This window comes from Patella vulgata, chromosome 9, assembly GCF_932274485.2.
Source record: "Patella vulgata chromosome 9, xgPatVulg1.2, whole genome shotgun sequence".
In the NCBI taxonomy this organism is placed as follows: Eukaryota; Metazoa; Mollusca; class Gastropoda; family Patellidae; genus Patella; species Patella vulgata.
In genome coordinates this window covers 23,897,477-23,925,225 of record NC_065887.2, presented here as the reverse complement: position 1 = coordinate 23,925,225, position 27,749 = coordinate 23,897,477, and the positions used below count along the sequence as shown (strand labels likewise).

At 35.3% G+C, this 27,749-nt stretch overlaps 2 protein-coding genes across 5 annotated transcripts; one reads left to right on the top strand and one right to left on the bottom strand.

The window, feature by feature from the left end:
* Positions 1-1,229: 1,229 nt before the first annotated feature.
* LOC126832713 (tubulin delta chain) lies at positions 1,230-12,427 on the bottom strand. Its single transcript, XM_056103484.1, has 12 exons — positions 12,263-12,427; positions 11,741-11,839; positions 10,723-10,775; positions 9,574-9,652; positions 9,056-9,114; positions 8,668-8,809; positions 6,824-6,982; positions 6,273-6,368; positions 5,636-5,708; positions 5,071-5,215; positions 4,510-4,673; positions 1,230-3,911 (listed from the first exon to the last, which is right to left on the bottom strand). The coding sequence occupies exons 1-12, from the start codon at positions 12,355-12,357 to the stop codon at positions 3,843-3,845; spliced, it is 1,233 nt and encodes a 410-aa protein (XP_055959459.1). The 5' UTR covers positions 12,358-12,427; the 3' UTR covers positions 1,230-3,842.
* Positions 12,428-12,702: 275 nt separating this feature from the next.
* On the top strand, positions 12,703-27,402 carry LOC126831789 (D-serine dehydratase). 4 transcript variants are annotated; one of them, XM_050562437.2, is made up of 9 exons: positions 12,703-12,720; positions 17,696-17,849; positions 18,533-18,670; positions 19,111-19,253; positions 20,272-20,452; positions 21,982-22,103; positions 23,674-23,866; positions 24,965-25,073; positions 26,295-27,402. In XM_050562437.2, the coding sequence occupies exons 2-9, from the start codon at positions 17,704-17,706 to the stop codon at positions 26,382-26,384; spliced, it is 1,122 nt and encodes a 373-aa protein (XP_050418394.2). In that variant the 5' UTR covers positions 12,703-12,720; positions 17,696-17,703; the 3' UTR covers positions 26,385-27,402. The 4 variants fall into 4 exon arrangements, with proteins under 4 accessions (XP_050418394.2, XP_050418395.2, XP_050418393.2 ...); XM_050562438.2 differs by having other exon boundaries at positions 12,707-12,720; positions 17,693-17,849; XM_050562436.2 differs by lacking the exon at positions 12,703-12,720 and adding an exon at positions 12,902-13,018.
* Positions 27,403-27,749: the final 347 nt, after the last annotated feature.

Here is a 27,749-nt window from a genome sequence, read left to right as displayed (position 1 = left end):
AACGGCCTTGTAATACATTTTTTAACATAAACCTAATAACGCCATTGTCTCTCTCCGCGAAGAGCTCGACAACTGATCCGCCATATTGCTAAGCATAATTTCCCGCCACGTGACGTCATAATGCCAATGATCAAAGATAAGTAGCGATGAAAACGGAGCCGCGCAAACCGTAAATATCAGTCAACGATAGAAACCTTATAAGGTCCATGGTGTGACGAACAACTGACCTGTATTTTAATGTAACCAATTTTGTTCGTAAAAAATGTACATTACTTTTATATTCAACATGTGTCTGTTAACAATTATATCGAGACGGCAAAAAATAATTATCAGACTTATTTAATCTTGCGACTCCTAGCTTTGGTTCTGCTTTCATTTGACTGATCATTTCATAGATAATACGTACGGTATTGAATTAAATGCGGCTACAGTTCAGTATCAGTCTAAATAGTTATAAATCATTGTTAAAAATCAAATGCCATTATAATTTGTACAAAGAAGGAGGCTAGTCTACATGATTTAAGTGCCCTTTCATTTAAATAAATGATGTTAGATCTAGGTCTACCCTGCTTTTTATTAATTTTAAACATACATCCTTTTTTCAGGTTCTCCTAATTCCAAAAGATAAACCCCTTAGATGACACCTGGGGCCATGAGCAGGGGTGTGTGTGTGTGGGGGTGTGTGTGTGGGGGGGGGGGGGTCAGTTGTTCGTCACACCATGGACCTTAGGCAGTATTATTCCACACAACTAAATGTAACTGTGTAACTACATCAAACCTAATTTGAAGTCGGTCAGTGATTAAAAAGGGGGGGGGGGGCATTAAGTCATATCCGCGAAGGTCGTAACATTACGACATATTAATAATTAACCGACCAGACCGACACAGATTTAACAGCGTTTTGTTGGAACCAAAACGAGACTGGTAATCAATGATACGTCAACCTTACAGCACATTTTAACAACCGATAGGCATGTGATGCAATACTTAGTCTACTTATTTAATTCACTTACAAAGTTACATAGTATGCAACTATGCAAATCTTTTGATAAAGACTGAATACAATGCTACAATGAATGACTCCTCTGTGTTTTACTTTATCATCGGTGATGTAAAAATTTCGACAAATTATCCATTTTGCATACGTGTACAGGCCTTTATACCAGTATATTATAAATTCATCTCCCACAGCACTGAGGGAAGCAAAATTAAGAAATCAAGCATTTTCTTTAGATGATTTATTTATAAAAATAAAATACAGAAATAAATAAATATCATTAACAATAATAAAATCCTAAATTAAAATGTATTATAGAGTCATGTTTTATTAACTAGGTCTACATGTACAAATTACTACAGTACATGCCTAGTTATTTCAACTGTTTTAAAGGCAATCTCTAATCCAAAGACAACAGCCACAATGAAGAATCACTTTGTGGGTAATTTGCATAAAACCTATATTTGTATTATTATCACACTCAACTATCAATCACCCATTCTTACAATCAATATTACATGTATAAATATAATCTGGATGTGACAAATGCCTTAAAGGGCGAATCCCGATATTTTTTTGAGAATAAAAATGCTTAATTTTGTGTTAAAATCCCTTAAATTCCTCTAGCTAAGGGCCGAGCAACTAACTCCATATTTGTGATACGTTTTCAAACAACTTAAACCCGTCAGTCTTCATCTGGAAATGGAGACCGGTGTCCCAAGCTGTATTATGCGGTGTGTGCATAAAACTAGACTTTTATTTTATAATAATAATGTGTAGGTGAAATTTACCTTTCATTATCAAGTAGAGCACACGGGTCATTCACTATATAGACCTCTCAAGGAACGGGAATCGATTATCAGGTCACCCAACGAAAAAACTGACCCGAAATCTTAAAAGGGTTACGTGTCCGGATAAGCAGTTTTGACGTTCATGTCCAAACGACTTAATATTTTGAGCTGGAATTTTGAGAGAAGGTAAATACACCATTCCTCTATATTTTGGCGCTTAAATTTCATACGTACTCCGACTTTTATTTTTGAGACTCTTTTGAAATCGGGATAGTCCCTTTAAGCAACATTTATATGTCATTAAGCTGTTATTCCTGAAGTTTAAGCAAGATGTTTTTTCCATAAAAGGAATAATACATGCTAATGTCCCTTGCCTCAATCCAAAAATAATTAGATGACAGTCTGACTCATTATAATTACTTGTATAATTATCTTTTTATAAAGCATCTAAAACAAACTGCTTATCACTCTGCATGTATGGACTTAATAGAACTATACACCAAAAAATTGGGATTCCACCTTTATTGAACTAAAGAGTTAAAAGATTGTTGAAAACACACCACTTTTGTCTATAAACAGTGATTGACAGTTCCCCCAGATGTTAAATAAAGACGAAACAATCTGTAGTTTGGGTTGTACAAGGTAGAAAGTATGTAAGTGAAACACAATCCCACTGCAGCTAAGTCCTCCATCGAGTCCCCAAAAGGTTGTCATGTTGTGAATCTTAAGTAAATAAAAAGCAGAATCATTATACTGTATAACATTATTGGCACATTGACAAGGTTCTATAACATTATCCGGGGCAATAACTTTTTAAGTAATTATCAGAAATTGTTTCACCAGTATGAATGAACAATGCATATAAATTTCAATAAAATCGGACAATTTTCATTAACTGGACAGAAGGAGTTATGAATTTCAATAGGATTCTTCATTTCAACCTGAATAATTCACATAAATTCCAAGCAGATTGGATTACATTTGTTTCAAGGGCATTCACAAGATTTTACATGGGCCATAACTCTAGAACTTAACAGGCACTGTTGAAATTCAACAGGATTTATAAACTTATTTAAACAACCCACATAAATTCCAAACACATCAAATAATAACATTGTGTAGTCAAAATGTTCACAAGAAGGGATACACTGTTGTTCAGAATTTTATCTACCTGTTTCATATTTCTAAGTTTTTAGCATGGTTTCCCTTGTCAATGGTGCAGGACGGAGGGCCTGACAAGGACAGCGGTCTAATCGTTCGGATGGGACAAAAAACTGTGGTCCTGTGTACACAATGGCGTGCACGTAAAGGATCCCTTGGCAGTTGGAATTCGATATAAGAGTAGGCCATAGCGGTGCTGTCCGGGCAAAATTTCCCTCAGAGCACACTGTATGACGTATGCCCATCTTCATTAGCCCAGTTGGAGCAGAACAGTAGGACATTAAACCCCTTTTCATTTATTTTTCATTTTCATTTCATATTTCTAAGCAATTTAATTAACTAACAAAATTATAATACTGCTGACTTTTCATTGGCTGATTATGCTAGGATTTTAGTTCAAATGAGATCATTATAAGTTAAGTTAAACATACATTATGCAAGGGCTAAATCTGCCTATTGCAGGTCTGATTTACGCCTGAAATGTTATCTAAATTATTAATTAGACATTAATTAACTCATCCAGACCATAATCAATTCTCAATGTTACTGGATTCCGATCTGCTGCTCAACTTTCATTCATGATTTAATCATGAAATGGATAATTGAGACTATGTTTTTTATCGTACCGACTTTAGTAATGATGATCAAGGCTAGGCCGAAAATTCAATCGCTAAATTCTTGATTCAGAGTGGATCAATTTGACTGAAATTTTCAGCAAATTCCCTTTACAATATCTGGTTTTTAACTATTATAGTGAAAAATGCCAACTCTTTCTTTAATCTCCCATAACTTTAATTAAAGAACAGGGAATTTAAATCAGGGAGTAATCCCACAGCTATCCTGGGATATTGTGATTTTATATTTTCATATCCATGTGATTTTCTGGTACCGTATCAGCTAACAGCAGCTTTATAATCCTCTATGATCCCATCAACTGTATTGAAAGCTTCTTCAAATAGATCCTGTAATAGAACAAATCCAGGTAAGGTGTGTAAACAAATGCATACCTTGCTAATATCATTAACATATCCACAAAAATTTACAATTTACCCTTCTAATTTACAGATAATTTTTATATAGTTACTTCTTTGGGAATCTGAAAGATCACTTGATTTTTATTTGGCAACTGGATGTACTTCCCCCACTGAATTTAATTTACTGATAGATGTACCACCTCAAAAAGAGTTGCACATTCACCCAACAAGTTCATTTCAACACACAAGCCTACTGAATGATGTTTTAAATGAAATTCTTTAAGTTTAATATATCTAAAGTAAACAATAATTTCTAAATTAACTTTTTTGAACTATATGTTACCCACGATAGCAAAACGAGTCGCAAATCTTTTACGATATGAACAAAATTGTTAAAATAGGCTAAAAATATCTTAAATGATATAATACAAAAGGTAAAAGTTTAGTTTTGATCAATAAAGCAAATTTGTTTTTATATTTTAAGTCTATTTCAACATTAAATTATATTCATGTATTATCATCATAAACAATGCCTTGTGACTCATTATATTGCTGTGACAGGTCACATATTTTCCATACAATGTACCTGAGTGGCACCATATCTCCAATACCAATGTAGATAGGCTTGATTATCATACATAAGTTTAGCTTTATATCGGACTGTTGATAAATACTCTACAATATTACTGTAATTAGCTGCTATTGTAATAGATGAAAAATTCTCCTTTCCTTGTACAATTTTCTGTTTAGCTAAAAAAAAATGTAAATTTGTTAAATCACTCAAAAAAGTCTTAAAAAAAAAAAAAAAATCTTGTTGGAAAGTTTGTGATTTTTTGAATTGCTGAATCAAACTTGTTAATGCAATCAAAAAGTTTATTCAGTTAAATGCTGCCAGATAATGCAATGTTGATGTCAGCACAGTCTTTCATGACTAACCAAATCTATACATGTTTTTTTTTTTGTTTTTTTTTTAAATCTCAGAAACTCAATACTGAAGTGAATTGTATATTGGACAGACAGACCATCAAACATGGGTGGTGATATTATAGTCCCATATAAAATATGGATGTATAAAAAATATTAATAATAATTTTAATTCAGTGAACTGTATACCCCCTCTTCATAAACTTAACATAAATATAATTACCTGACCAAGTGTCTAGAGGGAAGGGGTTCCATTTGACACAATTGTAACTTGTTCTAATTCTCTGACTAAAACCTTTCTCTAATGCTTGATGAAACAATCCTGATTGATCCCCTCGACCAATAGCCACACCTGACAAACAACCAAACTGAGAAAATGTTAAGGGTCAAACCAGTGATCTGAACACATATCTACTTTTTGATCAATCGGCAAGTTTACTTTAGGGTGGGGGGGGGGCTGGGGTCTTTCTTACTGACATTCTATCAGTCTTGTTTCTATCCATCTGAAGCAAAATATTTGTTTATTTTCATATTCAATTTTACACTGTACTATGGTTGTCATTCTTTGCTTGATAAATGCTGAAACATCCCCAGAAATAAACTCATAAGTAACTTGTATTCCATATAATTGTGTCATCTGTTTTGCAGTTCTATACCAATCTATTGTTAAATACTTGGTAATTCTGCTAAAATGATTGTATACCAAAAATCTACTGTATAGAAGTTATATCAATGAAAACAAACATGATTATGTTAAAACAAGCTGGTAATATTTTGGTAAAAGATACAGGTTCACCTTGTTTGTTGTGCTTAGTTAAATTCTGTAAAGATAAACCAATCAGATTCTCCCATGACACTTTGCTGAAAATAGTATTTTATATATGAATACATTTATGCCATTTCCTGCTACTTTATCACAGGAATTGTTCATACTTGGAGATGCATTGAGGAAAAGAGATGTGCATGGCTTACAGTAGACATAGACGGCTTACAATAGACATAGAGTGGACAGGACTTGCAATAGACAAAGAGTGGACATGGCTTATGATGTCAGTAGTGGACTATGACTTCAATGAAATCAGCCCGGGCATCCTTCACCTTGACCTACTATATGTCAGCCCATTATTCATTAATCATTTTTATTCCGCAGAGTGCTCATTTTTTAACTGGAAGTCCCAACACACTGTGCATTGTCCAAATGCCTGTAAGTCCAGTCAGCCCTCGCATACAGTGGACATGGCTTTCTATATTGCTCAAAATAAAGTGGACATGGTGTACATGTCACACTCAAACCATCAATTTACATTCAATTTTTCGACATTTTAAGAGTATTAAGAAGATCTACTAACTGTATCAGTTTTCCTATAACCTGCAACTTCATAGTATGCTAAACTACAATGATTTCAACAATAAAATGTATTTTACCTTTTGGCTTTATGATTTATATGTATAAACTTGGTTGATGGCATTGGACAAGTTGATCTCAATAATTCCCAAGGTTCACTGCCGATAGTTAATCCACTATAATAAAGATTAGAGTCATGTAGTGATATCATCTACTTCTTTGTGAAATCTGTCAATGGGAATATGGGCTCTTGTTTGATTTAATAAAATTTTAATAAAATTTATAATCTCCCATTAAAGAATTTTCAGTCTGGTTTAGTTTGGACAAAAATATTGTATAATGAAATATACTGCCATTGGGATTAAAACACAAAACATTCTGTTTAAGTCTGACCAAAAAAGAGGAAAAGTTTTATGTAGTTTCGATCCCAAGTCCTTCTGTTTAAGTCCCACCAAAGACAAAGAGCAGCCTGGTAGATTAACCATCAACCCATCACAATTATTTCACAAAACTGTCTTTGTTAGTGCGAATTCCATATTTCATTAAATTTTCGAATCATTAGGAATTATGTGTATTAAATTCACAGTCCATGTTTTACAGTTCTGCAAACATTTTTTAAAAGTTTGAATACCTTTGAGGTCTGAGAGTATCTGTTGGTAAAAATACGCCACACAAGTTTTTACTGGTCTGTTGGTTGATATTCTCCATGGAAACAATATTATCAGATGCCTGTTTCTGTAGACGATACAGAATCTCATCATTATATGTTAATATAATACCATCACTGTATCTATAATAGACAATTTATTAATTTAATCCAGTCATTGTCAAATGCAATTGTGACATCCGAGTTGCGTTTCGCTCTGTTTTGTTTGAATACAAACTCATGTGTATTCTGCGAGACATTTTGTGATTGTTAGTTATTTTTGCAATGATCCCTTTGATTTAATGTGGCAATAATTGTTTGTATCTGTCAAAGTTGTTGATTACTGTGTCAAACAGATTTCTTTGATTATGAACAAACTACATCATAACGGTTATTAAAAACTTACATGTGTTTCAAATCACCTCAGGTTATATAAAATCCATTTTACAATTATCCCAACGAATAGAAAATATGGGATATCTAATTGTACACAGTGGCGGATTAAGCTCCACCAAGGTCTGAGGTGGCAGTTGCTGGAGGGCCTATTTAGTTTTTTAAGTTAGAGCCAAGGTAGTTGCTAACATTAAAAACGGGATTCGTTACTGAGGTTATAATATTATTTAAAATGGCGTGGGCCTAATTAATTTCGGGTGAGGGCCTATGTTGATTTTCGTTAGGCCTAAACCCCACCCCCTAACATTCATTGTCTATGCGTTTTTAATCGTATCAGACAAGCCTAAAAAAATTTTTTTTACAAAATCTTTGGGCCTGAGGCTGCAGCCTCATCAGCCTCACTGATAATCCGCTACTGATTGTACACTGGTATTTATTTAACTGGAAGGGATTTCAAACACATACCGGTGGTGATTTCAAACACCTACATGTATGTAAGTTTTTAATAACCATTATTAGTAGTTTGTTCATAATCAAATAAATCTGTTTGAAATTTATGAAGGCTCACACAGTACTTAAAGATACATTATGGGAGATTAGATAAAGAGCTGGTAGTTCTCACTATAATAGTTAAAAACTAAATAATGTAAAGGGAATTTTCTGAAAATTTTAGTTAAATTGAACCATTCTGAACCGAGATTTTAGCGATTGAATTTTGGAGCTAGCCTTGATCATCACTACTAAAGTCAGTACGATAAAAAACATAGTCTTGATTATCCATTTAATGATTAAATTATGAATGGAAGTCGAACAGGAAATCGGAACCCAATCCAATAAACATGCAGGCTAACGATGCCATCGAGAGTTGATTATAGTCTGGATAAGTTAATTAATGTCTAATTAATAATTTAGATAACATCAGGCCTAAGGAAGACCTGCAATAGGCAGATTTAGTTCTTGCATAATGTATGTTTAATGGGACTGATATTATGTCAGGGTTAGTAATGATATCTTATCTAACCCACGAACACCTGATAATTACCACACGACTTTAATCAAATTTATCTAAATTTAAAGTCATTATTTCTAAATAAGACATCTGCATGTGTACATCGGTAGGGTTGAGGCTACATATTTAATCAGCCAACAGTTATTGCCCAAGCTTTACTATCATTCAATTTTTAATCAAAAATGAGTAAATGACATACTTGAAAACTGAAACAAGAGATGTGTAAGTAAAAACAACTGATGAAAATTATTACTATCCATGTTTTAATATTGGTGAATTTGGGGTAGTTTTTGTTGGATGATAAAGGATATAGCAATCTGTACAAAGATTAAGTTTGTGTGTCCAACAACTTTTAATTTACTTTGATATTTGAATCTAGTTCTTGGTCTGCAATTCTAAAGACATTCTCGTACTTTTAAAGATTTACCTTTGCAAGGCTGATAATGTTAACAAACTATTATAATGCTGTAGTGGACTTTCACCACTAGAAAATGGTGCAAATGTACAAGATAACAGATAATTCATAGGATAGTCATCTCGGATTACTTCACATAGTCTTGATCCTAATCCTAAAAAAATAAAAGAAAGGATCTTTTACTTTATATACTTTCAAAGTTAAATTCATTTTAAAAAGTCTATCCTATTTCTAAGAGTGCAAAACAGCTGTCAAATAATAAAAAGGATTTTTGAAACACAGCTATGCTGTTTCCTGATCCTTTAATCAGAATTTTAAAAAAAAACTCTATGACTGTTCCTTCATCAGTTCCCTAGAGAACAAAATCCCCAAAAAGATGTCACTTATAATTTCCATTTACCTGATCCAGTACCTCCACTTAAACTGTGCATTAGAACAACACCACAATAACTGTCACATCTTAAATACAAGAGACAAAATAAATATATTCAGTACACAAGACATGCACCAATAGTTGTTATGATCTTAAATTCATGTGTCTTTCATTTCGTAAAAGCAAACCCAATGTAACCATTTCTCACCAATAGCCAATCAGTGCAGAAAAGCAGGACATTAAACAAAAAACTCATTTCATTTTCATAATCTAGTACTGTATCAACTTCAGAGATAATGGCTTAGGTAATTTGAGATAATTATATAAAACAGACAAATTTGAAAACTTATGGTAAATTTAAAAAGAATGTGATCCATCCTATATCCAGTTCCATCAACCCTGTTATGCATTTAAATGAATCACAAATTTAATTGCTTGAGGTGACTTTTGGTCATCAATAACAATTTGATGTTTCTTACAGGAATTTGAAATTTCAAACTCAAGATTCCTAGAAATTACTGCAATTACCAAGTACAATTAATTACCTTTCAATTTCTTTTCTCAAAGCTTCAGTTGTATCTTCTACAAGGTTATTTTCTGTCTCAGACTTTAATCCATAATAACCTGTCAAATAAATCAATTTTATTCCTTAATGTAATGACATCAAAGGGAATTGAATTCTCTCAAAAGTGACACTCGGGCAATTGAAAAGGGGGATTTCTGGCTACAACACATGTGCTGACAACATAAGAAAATATCTCAACTAACCCTGGCAGCTGAAACCTATTTGTTGTGTTTAAATACATCACTACACCTCAGTTGTCGGGACTAAAAGAACTATGACATTACTTGATAACAATTTCGTCAATTTGGTACGTTTCAAACTAACAATTAAGCATCCCCAAACTCTTTATATTGTCAGGCAAGTTATTATGAATGCGACCAAAACAATTTAATTTTGAGTTTTTCAAGGTCTTGATAACGACATAAAACTCATTATATTATTAGACAAGGGATTATGAATGAGGCCAAAACTATTCAAATTTAATACTTCGAGATCTTGATAAAAAAGAGAGAGAGAGAGAAATGGGGCTTAACGTCGACTCGACACAAACTAGGTCATTTCGGGACTAACACATGGTTCAATTTTATTTCATTAATTCGCTTGCGTGTAGGGGTCTTTAGCAGTGGGAGGAAACCGGAGGACCCGAAGAAAACCCACGAGGTTGGACAGGCGACCCTACTCCTTGTCACGTACTCTTGATAAAAAAATTAGTCAATTTAGTCTAGTGAACTATCACAGGAAAGTGAAAAAGGTGATTTTTGTACATTTAGGGTAAATTTCTAATTATTGCAACAAATCTAATACAAAGAGGCTAAAATCTTTAGATAAGGTGCATTAATTAACATGGGTGAGAAAACTGGCTGAAAATTGAATTAATTATCGCTAGGGGTTATAATTAACAGATGGGTTAAAAACGAATAACACTGTGTGTATTCTTTGTTTGGTAAGTTTTCTCAAAAACATGTTATAACTGTACCAAAGGTGTTTTATGAAGGACCAGTAGGCTTTATTTTGTTTAAAATCTCTAAACTTTTAAGTAAAATCACGATGTTCTTTGCCTTTACTACTTATTTGTACATGTTATTTCATCTTCTAGCGCAGAAGCACCTTAAAAATATAAAGACTTCACCTAAAGCCCAATTTGTTCCCCTTCCTCTCTTGCCACATATTATATTCTTCTCTCTGTAAATAAACATCAAAATACAAAGCAAATGAATACAAGAGAATATTAACTAATACTCTAATTTTTATATCGACAACGTTAAATTAGGTATATGACATAAAATATCATAATTTGTATACAGATACATGTATATCCCACCATGTATGTTTAACTTTGTAAGTCATGAGTGCTAAGTAAAATATTTCGGTTTCTGGTCAATTGCTTAGTTTGATTTCAGTAGGGCTTCAGCTCAGGATGAATCACAGTTTGTATTATTAATTAACTGTAAATGATGACTATGTTATTGTTATTGTATATTCAATAGATTAAGTGGTTATCAAGTATCAACAATAACATAGATGATATATGTCAAAAGTTTACCGATAAATATTTATAGATTACTACTGTATAGAGCTGGGTGAAAATCAACAGAGCAAGGATAATTCAGTCAGGTGAAAAAAGTGAGCAAGAAGTCACATGATGAAAAAAAGCTCTTTAGTGGGTTTTGCAAACTAAATGAAACACTCGGAAGTTTATAACGGTATGTACATGTATTCATCATTAAGCAATAAAATATCGTAAATAACATAAAAAGGAAGAATTTTTTTTTAATATTCATGTTAAATATCATCCACAAAAATCAAAACTGCGATATATCGCTGTATGTTCTGTTTTTCGGTATTTTTCTGAAGATGGTAATTTTGACAGTTTTTATCTCTGTGACGGTTCTATATCGAAAAACCATAATATCACCCAGCTCTAGTAGTACTGTAAGTAATACCTCACTTAAATAACAGGAATTTTATTTTGGAGAGGTATTCTTACTGCAACCATTAAATATTTACTGGTAACCACTTATTAAAAATATGGTATCATATAGGACTTGGTTCCATTCTAAAATGAGCTCCAGGAAGATCTCAATTAATTTTAATTTTCTTTGACAGTTAAAGCTGGAATGAACTTAATTAACTATGAAGATGCTTACCGTACTTGTGATAAAGACTTTTGAAGTTTATGAACAACTTTTGGTTCACTATCAACATGAACTGATCTCAATTTTCCACTGTTATCAATGTAAGTTAAACTGAAATTTAAAACAAGAAAATTAAGAGTACCAATATAGTAGTAACACATATTAATAAGAATCAGTGACAAAAACTTAAAACTAGGTGCAACTAGTTAGATCCAAGTACAAGTTCGACTATACTTTAGTATCAAAGCTGCAATATGGCTGTCTGATTGTGGTTTGTTCTATGTGAGTTTTATGTCAGCTCATAAAGTTATAGCTTCTCAATGAACTAACATTTGTCGCCAGATTATTAATCAATCCATTGCAATATGATGAGTGAAGCCAAAGGATTAATATTTAGGCATCAATTACTGGGGGAGTGGAGCGTGTGGGTGGGATAAGAGGAGAGAGGGTGGGGAGGGCAACCTTTAAAATGTGCCACACTATAGGCCTATAGCCTATTATAATTAATAACTAGTAATTAATAATATCGCACACCTTTCTTTGACCTCTTCAGTGTCTATTAAATTCTTCAGAAATGACTTTCCTACTTGGTTACCACACTGACCAACGTGTAAAGTAACTGTGGACATTTCAAATATTTTTATTCTTGACCATGTCAATCTTGAATGATATTAATTATTTCAAAACATAATCAAAGTCCTCGACATCACTTTAATCATTCATAATCATATGCAATGCATATGATGGAAATCAAAGTGTCTCCAAAAAATAAAATCCCTATCATATTAATTCCTTTCTAGTCTGGTTTAAAATTCGTTCAAAGCACAAACATCATAAAAAATAAATGGTAATCAAAAAGTTATCAATGATAATGTACAACTGAATTCCGTTGAACTAAATTAATACATTTCACTTGACACTTCACTTCACTTGTGTTTGTACACAGAACACGTAATTTCCCTCTAAATTGAAGAGTTCCTATTCCGGGGAAGGTGGGTCCTATTTTTTTTATATTAATAATGGCGACAAGTCAGAATCACTTTGTAATTGGTTCAACACTAATAATAAATGTATTTAGCACATGCCTTTAAATACTGTTGATATAACAGCTGAACAGAACAAAATGATCATATCACCTAGTTTTAATTTCATGTAAATGTATTCTCCCTAGCCATCAATCGGGAGTCTTTGAGTCTTGTGAACGCATTCTGGCGATAATTCATAACAGTTTGCGTTTCACCAGCTTTACCTTAGTTACTGCCAGGAGATAATTTAGTAAGACGGGGCAGCGTGAGTTTCTTTGTGTTGTTCTCTCTTTTTTTAACATATGGAGACATGGTTAGTGAGTGTAGCTCGATCACTAACCCTGATCACTGAGTGTGGTGTAGGCCCTATGTAATGTAGGAAGGGGGCGTAGCCTACAGTGTTTAGTTGTTCGGATGAGTAAAAAAATGAGTAAAAAAAAAACCTTGAATACACTCGTCGGTGTACACATGAAAGAGCCAGTCTGGTGCAGAAACGATAATCCCATTTTTCATTTCATTTATTTCCACATAGGCTAGTAGGCCCACGCTTCATTGTCACAAACCATTGTTGATTGTTCGTGTTTTCGGATTAAACGAGAAATGTGTCACAGCTGCAGAAAGTCGTACATGTATCTAAACTTTTTAGTTATTCTATATTATTCTATTTTTGCATTTCATTCTATTTTTATACTATGCATACTTGAGCATTCCGAGCAAACAAATAGACTTGATTTTGTAATACATGTAATTGGTACGTTACCAACTGAAATGAATATAGCCAGTATTATATTATAGGCCTGTAAATGTTTCTGGTGTCACAGCGACAGCTGCAGAATTTCGTATCTAAAGTTAATCTATTCAAATTTCAATATAGATGAAAATGTAGCATAGAGACCCAATGTTTAAATTCTGGCACGGACACCCAATGCTTTACACCCAATTTGTTTAAAACTGTAGCATGTATCACGTTCACAGAGTTTTCGTAAAAGGAGGTAACTACGGAATTCGTACAAGATTCGTCGTCCTCTCATGACCCCATTGCTTCACCCCAAAGTTAAAAGAAATCCGTTAAACATTGTAGCCCCTATCGCGTTAAGGAGACAACTGCTGACGGACCATGACGTGACAATATAATATGCAATACGCCCACTCTGAAATCTGGGCGTATAAAATAGAAATAGAAATACAAATTAAAGGCGTTTGCGCATAAATTAAATGAAATGGAGTTTAACAATTCTAAACCAATCGGTCCACTCCACGCAGGATGTGTTAAAAGGAATTTCACCCACTATTCGTCGAATTTCTACTGTCAATGGTTCTTTTTTTTACGTGACGCCATCCGAAATATTAAACACCTTTTCAGTGCCAAGCTCTATAGTTCCGTCCTGCATGAGGAACTTTCCAGGTCAAAATTTACGGTTTCGAACCTGGGACCTCCTGCTTTGTGAGGATACTCACTGGGGGAACGTCGTGGATTATTGGAGAACAATCTCGACAAATCGGCCCCGTTTGTCGCGACGCAGGAGCGCCATCACGTAGTGATCTCTAAAACTATTATGGCCACTTCCGCCTTCATATCTATCGAGTTTGGAGCTCAAAGTACGGCAATAAACTCGCTCTAACTTGACTGAATGAAAAATCTAACATACCTTTCGACTTTGTGGAATAACAATCTATAATTCTACTGATCTTTTTTTTGAAAATCTTATCGGATTCCTGAGAACAGATGTAGGCCTATTTTCTTCATGATCACCATCAAAACATTGAAGAATCCATTATGTCGTAAATTTTATGTTAATTAGATTGCCATTACTTAGATTTTCCTTTTTCTCACTGTTTTATTGTCGATTTGGGATGATACGAATATTTAGTATATATTAAAGACGTCTCTATTCATTTGACCTCATTTGACGTTTAAACCTATATAATGTACATGAATTTTAGGTACTATTTTTTTTTGCGGATGAATACAGCTGTTCTGTATTGTATTCTGTTGTAGACTGTGAAAATTTTGGATCCATGTGTTGACGCTTTAAATCACATGGATCCATTAAACCTTCTAACTGTTTAATTCCATTTTTTTCATTGAAGATTCTTATATTACAAATCTTTCCTTACACTAGAAACGTAATCACTGGGTTATTCATCGTTCGGTAATAAATTACCAACCCAGATGATTCGCACAGGATGGATTGTCTGCCAAATAAGCAATTTGGGACACAACTTTAAGTGAGAGTGATGGCACTTGCTGTATAGTTTCATTACATCAATACCTTGACTAAGTTTGATAATGAGCATTTTCTGCTCCGGGTAAGCAGAGCGATAAGCAATTTGAATGGTCGAGACTTTGGAACACAATAACTCTTCTTCTGATTGAGATAGAATGTTCAAACTTGGTGTAGGTGTTCATTAGGTGAATGCCTTGGGGGAGTTAGAAGATAAGCATTTTCTGCTTAGGGTAAGCAGAGATAAGCAATTTGATTGGTTGATGCTTTGGGACACGATCACTTTAGTTCTAATTAAGTGAGAGTGGTGAAACTTGGTGTATAGTTTCATTACATCAATATCTGGACAAAGTTCGATAATGAGTATTTTCTGCTTAGGCTAATTAGCGATAAGCAATTTGATTGGCCAAGACTTTGGAACACAACAAGTCTGTTTTAAATTGAAGTGGATTGTTTGAACTTGATGTAGATGTTCATTAGGTGAATGTCTTTACGGAGTTCAACGATTAACATTTCCCACTAAAGCTAAGCATAGCTAAGCAAGCAATTTCATTGGTTGATGCTTTGGGACACTATAACTTTGATTCTAACTGATGGAGAGTGGTGAAACTTAGTGTATATTTTCACTATAGACCGGGGGCCCAGGTATAATTGTTAGACCACAGCTAGGCTAGATTAGCCGAAATCTGTACCACCACAATAATCATGAATGATCACTGTCAGACAGTTTGTGCGGTAGGTTACCCCTAACAGACACACCCAATATACTCCCACACACACCGGAAGTAGGCTAAATTAGCTGCAATCCGTACCGCCTAAAACTGCCTGGAAGTTGTTCAGCACCACCCCAGGAATTACGAATGATCAGTGCCAGACAGTTTGTGCGGTGGGTTACCTCTAACAGACATGCCCCAAATTGCCAGTCCTTCCGACCCAACCCCCCTCCCTCCCCAAAAAATCTAGGCTAGATTAGCTGAAAAGCCGGTACTACCTAAAACTGTTTGGAAGTTGTTCAGCACCATAGTGATCATGAATGATCATTGCCAGATAGTTTATGCGGCGGGTTGCTCCGAACAGACACGCCCCCCCCCCCCCCCCCATCCCCCAAACTAGGTTAGTTTAACTGAAGCCCGTGTTCAGCATCACCACATGAATCAAGAATCACCACTGCCAGTTTGTGTGGTGGGTTACCCCTGACAGACTCGCCCAAAATACAACGCTCCCCCAACTAGGCTAGATTAGTTGAAGTCCGTACGATCTACAACTACTTGAACGTTGTTCAGCAACATCAAAGGGGCCATGAATTACCATTGCCAGACAGTTTGTTTTGTGGGGTGCTAATGACAGACATCCTAAAAAGCCACGCCCCGCGACAAGGCTACATAAGCTGAAGTCTTTACTACCTTAGACTGCTTGGAGAGATAGAGAAATGGGGTTTAACGTCCACTCGACATATAATAGGTCATTTCGGGACTAACACATGTTCAATTTTATTTCAACAATTCGCTTGCGCGTAGGGGTCTTTACCAGTGGGAGGAAACCGGACAGACATGCAAAAAAGTGCCACCCCCCGCAACTAGGCTATAGATTAGCTGAAGTGTGTACCACCTAAAACTGCTTGGAAATTGTTCAGCACCCCAGGGATCACACTGCCCATTGTTAAGGAATTCGTGTGGTGAGGTTCTCCAAACAGACACGATGATGCCCAGAATCCCAGCCCCCACAGTAACACCCATCACCAGATACCCGTCAGACTGACATTCTGGTGATACCAGATATGCATGCATTCAGGGGCGGATTGTGCGATCGGGCCGGTCGGACAAAAAATGAAGAAAAAAAAATTTTGTCCAATTCATCTAAAAAAAACCTTTTCTGTTGAACATTATATCGGGGGGGGGGGGTATTGGACCGGTCATGGAGCGATGATGATCATGTTGTATGTGGCCGGTGGCTTTAACGGGCCACCACACCATCACTAGATTCTGGATTGGGCTGGTTTAATAGACTTTCTGGGCTGGGTGTGGGCCGGAATTCGTCTGCCGATGGTTCGTAACTCCCAAAAAAAATTCAATTTTAAGGACTCGGCAATATTTGATGATAGCTGGTCTTGACGATACAATGATAATACGTTAATTAATAATATGACGATATGATAATTTCACAGGGTGATGGTTGTAAATTACTTGCAGGTCGGGGTTTTGGCCTAAATTAATCGATTTAAGAGATATATTATTTGACAGAGATTATAATCAGATATGCCACCAAATCGCATATTTGGGGTTCATTTTTCAAAATTTTCATTGGGGAGAGCCCCGGAACCCCCCCCCCCCCCTCATCCGGGCTCCGCGGTCAGTAAAAGGGGCCGCTCCGACACGGGAGCCCGGGCCGGTTCCCGGCCCCAATCCGCCCCTGCATGCATTGATACCATATAAGATACCATGGTACAGTTTTCAGCTAGGTTGACCCCGCTGGGCTCCTGTTCTACAACCAGGTACTTCAAAACCATGACTGGGTTTGATCGTGAACACTTTAAGCTTAGACTAAGTATAGATAATCAGTTTCATTGCTCAATGCTTTTGAAAAAGATAAATGTGCAATTATTTAACATGTGTCTTCTATTTATTTTTGGGATTTCGACGGAGGGCATGGGCCTCACTGTTGACTTGTTTCTCTCTATATAAGTGATGTGTTCCATTTTCTTTATACAAATCCAGCAGAATTCACCATGGCAGAAACTAAAATTATAGATCTTCCTACACCATGCCTTTTAGTAGATTTAGAAATAGCTAAAGGTAATGCACAGAGAATGTTGAATACGGCCACTGAAATGGGTGTAGAAATACGACCACATATGAAAACCCATAAAACATTGTAAGTTATATTGATTTTATATTGAGTAATGCTCGAATAGAACTAAATCATTGGATTTTTCCAGGGGAGTACCGCGGTTAACCAGTAGGCAAAAAAGTCAACAATCTCGCAATACTTATATTTCTTTTGTACACTAGTATTGTAATATCGTTATGCGGTCGTCGGAACATTTGTCCAATTACGTTGTGTGGCGTTTCCAAAGCTAAAATATCAGTGTATGTTCTAGGAATTATATGCTGACTGGACCAAGAAATCCATAGATTTTCATCGATTTCTAATTATTTCCTAAAGGTGTGTTGATTTTGATCTCTGTGAAAATTCGTGCGGACACTTGCGAAGTTCAAGTTCTCAACTCTTTGACTGAAGTCAAGAATTCCAGATACAGATAACATTATTACATCGCGTTTTGTTGCCCTTCATCAAATTTCCTTATCTTGTAAATGCCTTAGCTAACTAAATGAGAACCCAATACGACAACCTTTATGGATTACTCGGAGGACCAAGATGTTTTCAGCCAAAAACACCACAAAGGACGGGCCTCAATGTGTTCAATATTAGCATGAAAGCTTAGATTTTTTTTAACAAAATGCTTACGATTGAATAGTTAACATTACTAAAACGTTACTGTGCTTCTAAACGTTATGTTTAAGAGAATTTATTATGATTATCATTATTATTTGTAGAGAAGGTGGTGTTATGATGACAGGTGGAAGAAAAAGTAAAATATGTGTTTCAACTCTACAAGAAGCACGATTCTTCTCAGCTGGTGGTTTTACAGATATACTATATTCCATCCCTATTACAGAAAATAAAATAAAAATGTAAATTAATTTCATATTTAAACTAAACTAAAAATAAAATAAAATGTATGTTTGCCCCGCTGCGACACAAAACATTACGGTAGTTGGGGATATGTTTTTTTAAAACAGTTATAAGGCAGACAAGAGTTAACCAACACTTAGTACGGTATCAATATAAGTCAGTTGCAAGATTCCAATTTCGGAAGGGGGAATTACACAATTTTAAAGGAGAATTATGGGAGATTAGATAAAGAGTTGGCAGTTCTCGCTATAATAGTTAGAAAATAGATAACGTAAATAGAATATGCTGAAAATTTCAGTCAATCTGATTAAAATACAAATCTATATTTCGTTTCGTCTTTGGTTTACTTTCTATGGCCTTACACTACATGAAGATCTGACCAATTGTAGTGGAAGGTCGCGTCAGGTGTCATACGAGCGACTTTTAAATACATTTTCAGTTGTCAACAAACAATAAAAGAAGTGCCTGATTTAAAATTGATGTTTGATAGTCGATATGGTTTACAGTGTATCATGAATAATCCTAGACCAGACGGTAAACCATGGTCAGCCATAATGGAAGTTGATTGTGGATATGCTAGAAGTAAGTAATGCATGTAGTTTTATTCAAAGAATGTTCGGAAGTATCATTCCGTGACACATCGCTCAATGAAATGAGCTTAAATGGAGTTTACGGTCCTATTTTTCTGCACCAACTGGGATAATGACGACGTGCATACACGAGGACATATTACCAGGACAGCGACATTTGCCTACTCTTTATCGAATTCCAACTGCCAGGGTTCTTTTACGTGCACGCCAACGTGTCCACGGTACCTCCGCTAATTTTACAAACATTTCAAGTATAATTTAAACCCGTGTTATGGTTGATCTATGATGACTACCGCAAATGCAGATAAGACGCATGTCGATAGGAAATCATTAACAAATTCAACCAACTGTCTAGAACCATCCCGTGGTTTCCATCGAGCTTCGCAAAGTTGTGGTTATGAACAGCGGATTCCAGTCACAAACGAACTGGGGAGCCACGGTGGCTCAGTAGGTAAGACGTTGGCTCGCTATTCTGGAGGTCCCGTGTTCGAGCCGTGCGTTGACCGTGAAAGTTCATCGTGGTTTTCCGGCGTGGTTCCCCCTTGGCAGTTGTATAGTCGTTCGGATGAGACGTAAAACCGGGGTCCCGTGTACACATTGACATGTACGTAAAAGAACCTTTTATAGTTGGAATTCCAAAAAAGAGTAGGCCATAGCGCTGCTGTCAGGACCAAATTTTCCTCATAGCACACGGCATGGCGCATGCCAGTCTTCATTAGGCCAGTATGAGCAGAACAGTAGGACGCTAAACCCCATTTCATTTCATTTCATTTACAAACGAATTGACAACAAGTAAAGAAGTGTAAGTGAAAGGCGATTAAACCCGTATGTGATAACACCATCGGTGGAAGTGGCCGTTAAACACTTATAGAAGAAGAAGATTAGACCGGGTTTGGTGCTAGAACGTCGGGATCGTGACTTTGGGAAACATTTATTACTAAAACTGATAAGATTTTCATAAAAACTACGGTACTTATCAAATTCTATACATTTTCTTTATTATAATTAAGCTGGAATTGAATGGGATGGCGAGGAAATATTGGCCATAGCACAAGAAGCAGATAAATGTCCAACTATTCATTTTATGGGATTATATGTCCATTGTGGCGACTCCTATAATGCTGAATCAGTTGAAGAAATCCATGCAATTGGTGATAGAACAGCGGAGAGATTGGTAGAAGTAGCCAGAAGGTAGGGGACCCGTTAGTAAAATCCCGACCATTACTAAGAACATGACATGACATGAACCTGTTAGCCTAATGGAGTCGTCGTGGTTTTGCACGCAAACAAGTTTTTGGAGGAGGCTAGTTTGATTTTCTGTGATCTGATGTTTGAGAAGTGGATCCGCAATTAAAATCATTCACAACTTCTGTCGAATTTGTAATAAAAACCAATGGATTTCCGTGGAAAACTCTATGAGTTGTATATTAGAATACAACCGACGTCTGTCTAGGGCAGTGATTCTCAACCAGTGTGCTTCCTAAGTGTGGCGCGAAATTTTGAACGGCACACTAAGAAAATGCGAAAAACCAGGTGATCCCAATTGAACATTCACTAGTATCTACTGGAAAGTTCATAGCTGTATGAAGTTTGGGAGCCACGGTGGCTAGGTGGTTAAGACGCTGGCTCGCTAGCCTGGAGGTCGGGTGTTCGATCCCTGCATTGGCCGAGAAAGTTCATCTGGATTTTCCGACGTGGTTTCCCCTTGTCAGTGGTGCAGAACGGAGGACCTGCCAAGGGCAGCTGTCTAGTCCTTCGGGTGAGACGAAAAACCGAGGTCCCGTGTATACATTGGAATATACGTAAAAGATCATTTGGCAGTTGGAATTCGATATAAGAGTAGGCGATAGTGCCGCTGCCCGGGCAAAATTTCCCTCATAGCACACTGTATGGTGTATGCCCGTCTTCATTAGCCCAGTATAGGAGCAGAACAGTAGGACGTTAAACCCCATCTCATTTCATTTCATTTATTCAGTTTGAGTCATTCTATTTCTATGACTAGCCTATGTCTGCGGTTGTATGCCGTCTATGACTTACCATGTTTTTATTTTGCAAAATTCAAATAAGTTTCATATATTATTTAGCCAGGTGTTTCTTGTGTTCCAAGGTTTGCCGTTGGCAAAAAGGGTTGAGAACCTCTGGTCTAGGGGGTAAAGCGGTACTTAATACAATAATCTGAAATGTGCTATAACTCAAAATGCCGTCGTTTATTTGTAGTGTTTCACCGTGACGTAAAATAAATGTTATTGACTTGCTCCACTCGGCTGTCTTTTTTTCCCACTTCTCTTAGCCGGATAAATTAGATATTTTCAAGCATCGGCGAGAAATCATAGTAGGCCACTGACATGAACACAACGATATTATTTTTTAAGCCGACATTGTCATGGTTCTTTTCTAAGAGAAATCGCCAGAAAAGGTATTTCGTTTGAAAATGAATTACCGGTAACCTATGCAGCAAAAACCACACCATTAAAAACATATTATAAACTCTGTTAGTACAGTAAATAAATGACATGTCATGGAATTGTTACGCTGTTTCGTGATTTACCGGAAATAATTATGCGAGGATTATCCAACACTATGTCATAATGAACTTTCTGCGTTACAAAAATAAAATCCTGGATCAGAAAAATTCCCTAAATGTACTGGCCCCCAAACTCATAAAGGAAGACGGTTGTTTCTAACACTTTTAATGGAGAAAACATATAATATTTTTATAGATTAAAAGATAGAGGCATAAATTGTGAAACTGTTGGAACTGGTTCTACGCCATGTTGTAATCAACCTTCAAAGAAAATGGCTAACCTTACAGAATTTCATCCAGGATGTTACATTTTTAATGGTATCAGTATTTTTTTTTTATTCTTTCATTCTATCATGCTTTACCATTAAAGGGAAATAAATATATCCAGGATCAGCCTATATAATGAGAAATGGAAAATTGTTCTGGTGGTTTGTTTTTGGTTTTCTTTTGTAAAGATATTTATTCACATTTTACATGTTATACACACAGTACATTCAGTATCAGAACATGGATGTAAAATATTTATTTCCATATTGACATGTTATACACACAGTACATTCAATGTCAGTACAGTGGTGTAAAATATTTATTTTCATATTGACATGTTCAATATCAGTCTCGATAAATTATTTTCATAAAAAGACATAAGAAAATGGACTTTTTTTTAAAAAAAACAAATTCAATGCTTTGGGATTTAGATATTTTTGTGTAATTTTTGATAGCTTTAAGTTAAAATAATATGTACAATATTAAAATAAATACCCGTTTTATATACAGTATAGCTTTACCTCAAGATCTCTTAATTGAGGAGATACTCATAAATCAAGTTTAATAGTTCAGTTGAATTCTATTTGCATAAACATGGAGGGTAATATATTTCTGTTTATAGTTTTATAATAATGTATCTTGTAGGTCTATCTTAAAGGGACAATAACACCCTTGCTGGCTTGACAGCTCCAGAAAATAAATAATAGCTTTATTCTAAGTATTAGAAGTTTAAGTGTCCTATCTTTTAATACAACACCATTTCTATTTAATAATTTCTTAATACAGTTTTTATTTTGCCTTTGGGAGCTACGGTGACTAAGTGGGTAAGACGCTGTCTCGCTAGCCTGAAGGTCGCGTGTTCGATGCCTGCTGCATTGGCCGAGAAAATTCATCGAGATTTTCCGACGTTATACCACCTTGTCAATGGCGCAGGATGGAGGGCCTGACAAGGACAACTGTCTATTCGTTCTGGTGTACGAAAACCAAGGTCCCGTGCATACATTGGCGTGCACGTTAAAGATCCCTTGGAATTTGGAATTCGGTATAAGAGTAGGCCATAGTGTCGCTGTCCGGGCAAAATTTCCCTCATAGCACACTATATGGAGTATACCCTTCTTCATTAGCCCAGTCGGAGCAGAACAGTAGGACGTTAAACCCCATTTCATTTCTTTTTGAGGCTAGAGTTTTGTCACCTTCTGTAGTGATATGACACCTTTTCTCGCAGTGAATTTACAGTATTTAATCTATTTGCTCTACATTGGTACCACCCTACTAAGATTAATTTTGAAATTTTTTCTAATCTGGCTAATTCATATATTAGATCTAATATTTTATTATGATTCTTTTAATGTTACATTGTGTGCTCCAAAAAAAAGTGTTTTTTTAGTATTTTCGTCACAAGGTTTTAATTTTTTCTATACACTGACCTGCCATATTATAAAGGACTATTATATAGTTTTATAAACGTCAGCATTTGATTAATTATTAATTAGACCACGTGTGACGTCAGTGAAAACGAAACAGCATTTACATAAGTTACTGGGACCGGAATCGTCCATGCTTGGTGAATACAAAACGGCATATACATAAGGAATTCACACTCATTTATTTGGTATTTCAGATTATGGATTAACATTAAATGGATCGTGTGCTAGATCAGAAATAGCTATTAAAGTAGCCACAAGAGTCATAGATTATAAAAAATCTAAAAATGTCGTACTAGTAGATTGTGGGTTCTTAGCTCTTAGTTTGGATGGAATCCTCGAAGGAGGTTATGGAGGAATGTGTTCGATCCAGGACCATCCGGAATTAAAGTAAGTGTTGTTTGAAATTTTTAACCAAGATTGATCATTTAAGAAACCATTACCAGTTACAAGTGCTTATTTTACTCAGTTTAGAAATTCTAACAGAAGTTATGCTCATATAAATTTTATATTATCTTGTGTTGCATTCATGCCGTTATCTTTATGTGATTGAATTGAATTCTAAGGCCCAAATATCTTGAATGGACTGATCGTTTAACCCTTTAAGAACAATGCAGATTTTATTTTCTCTAAAATTTGTACTTCGTAGGAATCTTAGAAGTGTTCAAAATCTGCAATTTCCGCCTTAATTGATTTAAATTAAACATACATTATGCAAAAGCTAAATCTCCCTGCTGCAAGTCTTTCTTTAGGCCTGAAATATAAACTATTAGACATCTATTAACCAAACAAGACCCTAATCAACTCGAGATTTTAACTAGATTAGAACGGTTCGCAATTTAAAAGTTTCGAATATACCAGTGCCCTGGTTACCACAATGCAGGCATCTTGTCAAAACTGCAGTGATAACTGGACTCAGAATGAAGTAATTTGAATGAAATTTTCAATATTTTCATTTTACATTATCAATTTCTAAGCTGTTATAGCAAGAATGGTCAGCTTTTTATCTAAATCTTACCGAATGTATCTTTAAACATACATTATGCAAGAGCTAAATCTGCCAATTGCAGGTCGTCCTTTAGGCCTGAATTGTTATCTAAATTATCAATTGTACATTAATTAACTTATCTAGACCATAATCAACTCTCGATGGCATCGCCAGCCTGCGATATTTACTGGATTATGATCCCATTGCTGCCCGACTTCCATTCATAATTTAATCATGAATTGGATGATCGAGACTACGTTTTTTATCATACAGGCTTTAGTAATGATGATCGAGACTAGGCCGAAAATTCAATCGCTTAATTCTCCGTAAATAGTTACTCAATTTGACTGAAATTTTCAGCAAATTGCCTTTACATTAGTTAGTTTTTAACTAATATAGCTAGAACTGCCAGCTCTTTATCTTATCTCCCATAATGTATCTTTAAATAGCCGCAGCGTAAAATAAAATACAATTACAGTGATAAATATTGATCTTTATAGAATGAAGGCCATGGATCAAGAATTAGGGAAACTTACGGCAGCAGACGGTCAACAACTTGATTTTGATAAATATCCCATCGGAACACTGCTATATATTTACCCATTCCACGTAAGTATTATTGTTTTGTTTTGGTATACGTCCACAATTTTTATCCGATTTTGATGAAACTTGAAATATAGGTCTACCTCCAAAAGATCTCGGTTCCTTTCGATATTGGCATGTATCGGACCATAATTTCATGGATTATGACCCTTGATTGTATGAAAAATCACGTTTTTAGCTTAGGAACCCTCAAGAGGTAACACTTTTCATCTGATGTTGATGAAACTTAAGTGCCTGTTTATAACCCAAAGATCTTGATCCCTTTTGATATTCGCCCATATTGGGACGTAACTTCCTGAATTATAGCCCTTAATTGTACGAAAAATAAATTGCGTTTTTAGCTTGTGGTCCCTCTAGAGGTTACAATTATTATCCATTTATCCTCGTACGCAAATAGTGTAACCATATGGTATATCAAGGTTGTGAACCCCATAATTTTGATCCGATTTTGATGAAACTTTAAATTTATGTTTAGATCACAACGATCTTGGATCCTCGCGCATATCCGAACGTAACTTCCTGGATTATGGCCCCTTATTGTTCGAAAAATCGCATTTTTGGCTTGTGGGCCCGCTAGAAGTTACAATTTGGATTCAATTTTCAAAAAACGTTTAAATATATCACCGTTACACATCAATGAAGGTTGAGTTTGAATTTCGTAAATATCTGACAGAAACTTCCTGACAAAATGGCCGCTCCTTGTATGCAAATAGTGTAAAAGTATGTAATACCAAGGTTGTGGACGATTTTTATCTGATTTTGATTAAACTTACAATATGTTTATATCACGCATATCGGACCGTAACTTACTGGATTATGGCCCTTGATTGTACGAGAAATCGCTTCTTTTTTTAGTTTGTTCTCTGTCCATCTCTTAGAAAATGTGGATTCCCCAGTTTGGTTTCCCCTTGTCAGTGGCGCGAGTCGGAGGGTATGACAAGGAACAACGTCTAGTCGTTCGAGTGGGGTCCTGCGTACACGTTCGTCTACATGTTAAAAATAATTTGATAGTTGTAATTCGAAATAAAGAGTAAGCCGTAGCGCCCCTGTCCGATAGCAGACTACAAGGCGTATGCCTGTTCATTAGCAGAAAAGTGGGACGTTAAACCTCATTTGATTTCAGTTTACGTTATAGGTAAATGATTTTATATCCGTGATCGAGTTTATATTGGGTGAGAAATATGTAAATATGGATTTGGATCAACATTCATTATATATATATTTCAGGCTTGTCATACAGCAGCCATGCATCCTGTATATTATGTTCATTCTGGAGATACAGTAGTTGATAAATGGACACCAACACGTGGATGGTAAAGAAAATGGTTAAAAGTAACAATAAGCCTATGCAAGCTTAAATAATCAGCATTTTATCTTCCTACTTGTTAAACAATTATGCAGTATTCTCATGCAATGACCATTGCTTTTATGTCGATAACGTCACTTAATGTGAAAAAAACGTTAATTTGGTTACCAATTAGTTTAAGAATTTGGTTATTCAGATGACCTTTATATAGTTGTTTTTAAATCAATACAAAGACTAAAAAAAAATTTAAATTTATAACAATATTGCTATTTTATATCAGCTTCAAATTTTAATATACAAACTATTAAACTGTATTTCACTCTACAGGTCAAAAATTCTAATGTTTTGAAAAAAAATTACTAAATATGTATTATAAATGAACAGGTTTTGTTATTATTTGATTACAAGAAAATCACAAGCCTGTGACTCTCTATTAATTTCCCATGTATCTACCTCCAAAAGATACTACTCATAGGTTGTAGCGGGGACCACGTGGAAGCTACAATATTGTAGCTATTGTAAGAGATGAACTAAAATATATCTTCAAAAAATGTGGTTTCGGTATCTTTCTTTTACAATTCCATAGTTTTATTCAACATTTTCTTTCGGTAAAGGATTCTTTAATATTTTATTTTTTGATTATTAATTTCGCCATAAAAACAGACGACCCCCTTGACCATATAATTTTACCATCTTTCTGCTGACGCTTCAGGTTATGGTGACTTTTTTAAAAAGTGGTTTGTTAATTAGCTAATTAGGACCTAAAAATTATTTATAATAATTGTACATTATTCGTAACAAGCTATTAAGCGAAGTCCCAGATGCACAAAATAGCCTACACCGATGGGCGATTCAGGCCCCTATCCCTTTTGTTTTGTTGCATTATACTTTGTAAAGATCGTTCCAACGATTGTGTGCCATACAAAAAAAGTCTTTAAAAAGTCAATATTCCAAAGTCCCGACGGTCTTATCCGGCTCACACTGTTTACCTTGGATTTATAATATACAGGAATAAACATTGATAAACAATGACTTTTGTTATTAACTTTGTTACGAATGTATCGTATTATACGGAGAATAAATAATCCTAGATGTAAAGAATCATCGTCTATGGCATAGAAAGAAGATTATAGAAAACATCTGATTGAAAAAATAATCGTTGAATATATGAGTCAATATATCTGGTCATTGCTCTTGTGTCCCGGGTAGCCACGGTAGTTTGGTGAGTGTGGCGGCTGGGTTTAACCGAGAGATTTCCCCCATCGAGATTTCCCAGTCTTGTTCCCCCGTCAGTGTTGGACGATGGACCATGCAAGGAAATGAGTGTAGTTGTTCGGATGGAATGGGAAACCAAGAACCATGTGTGTACTAGTTTG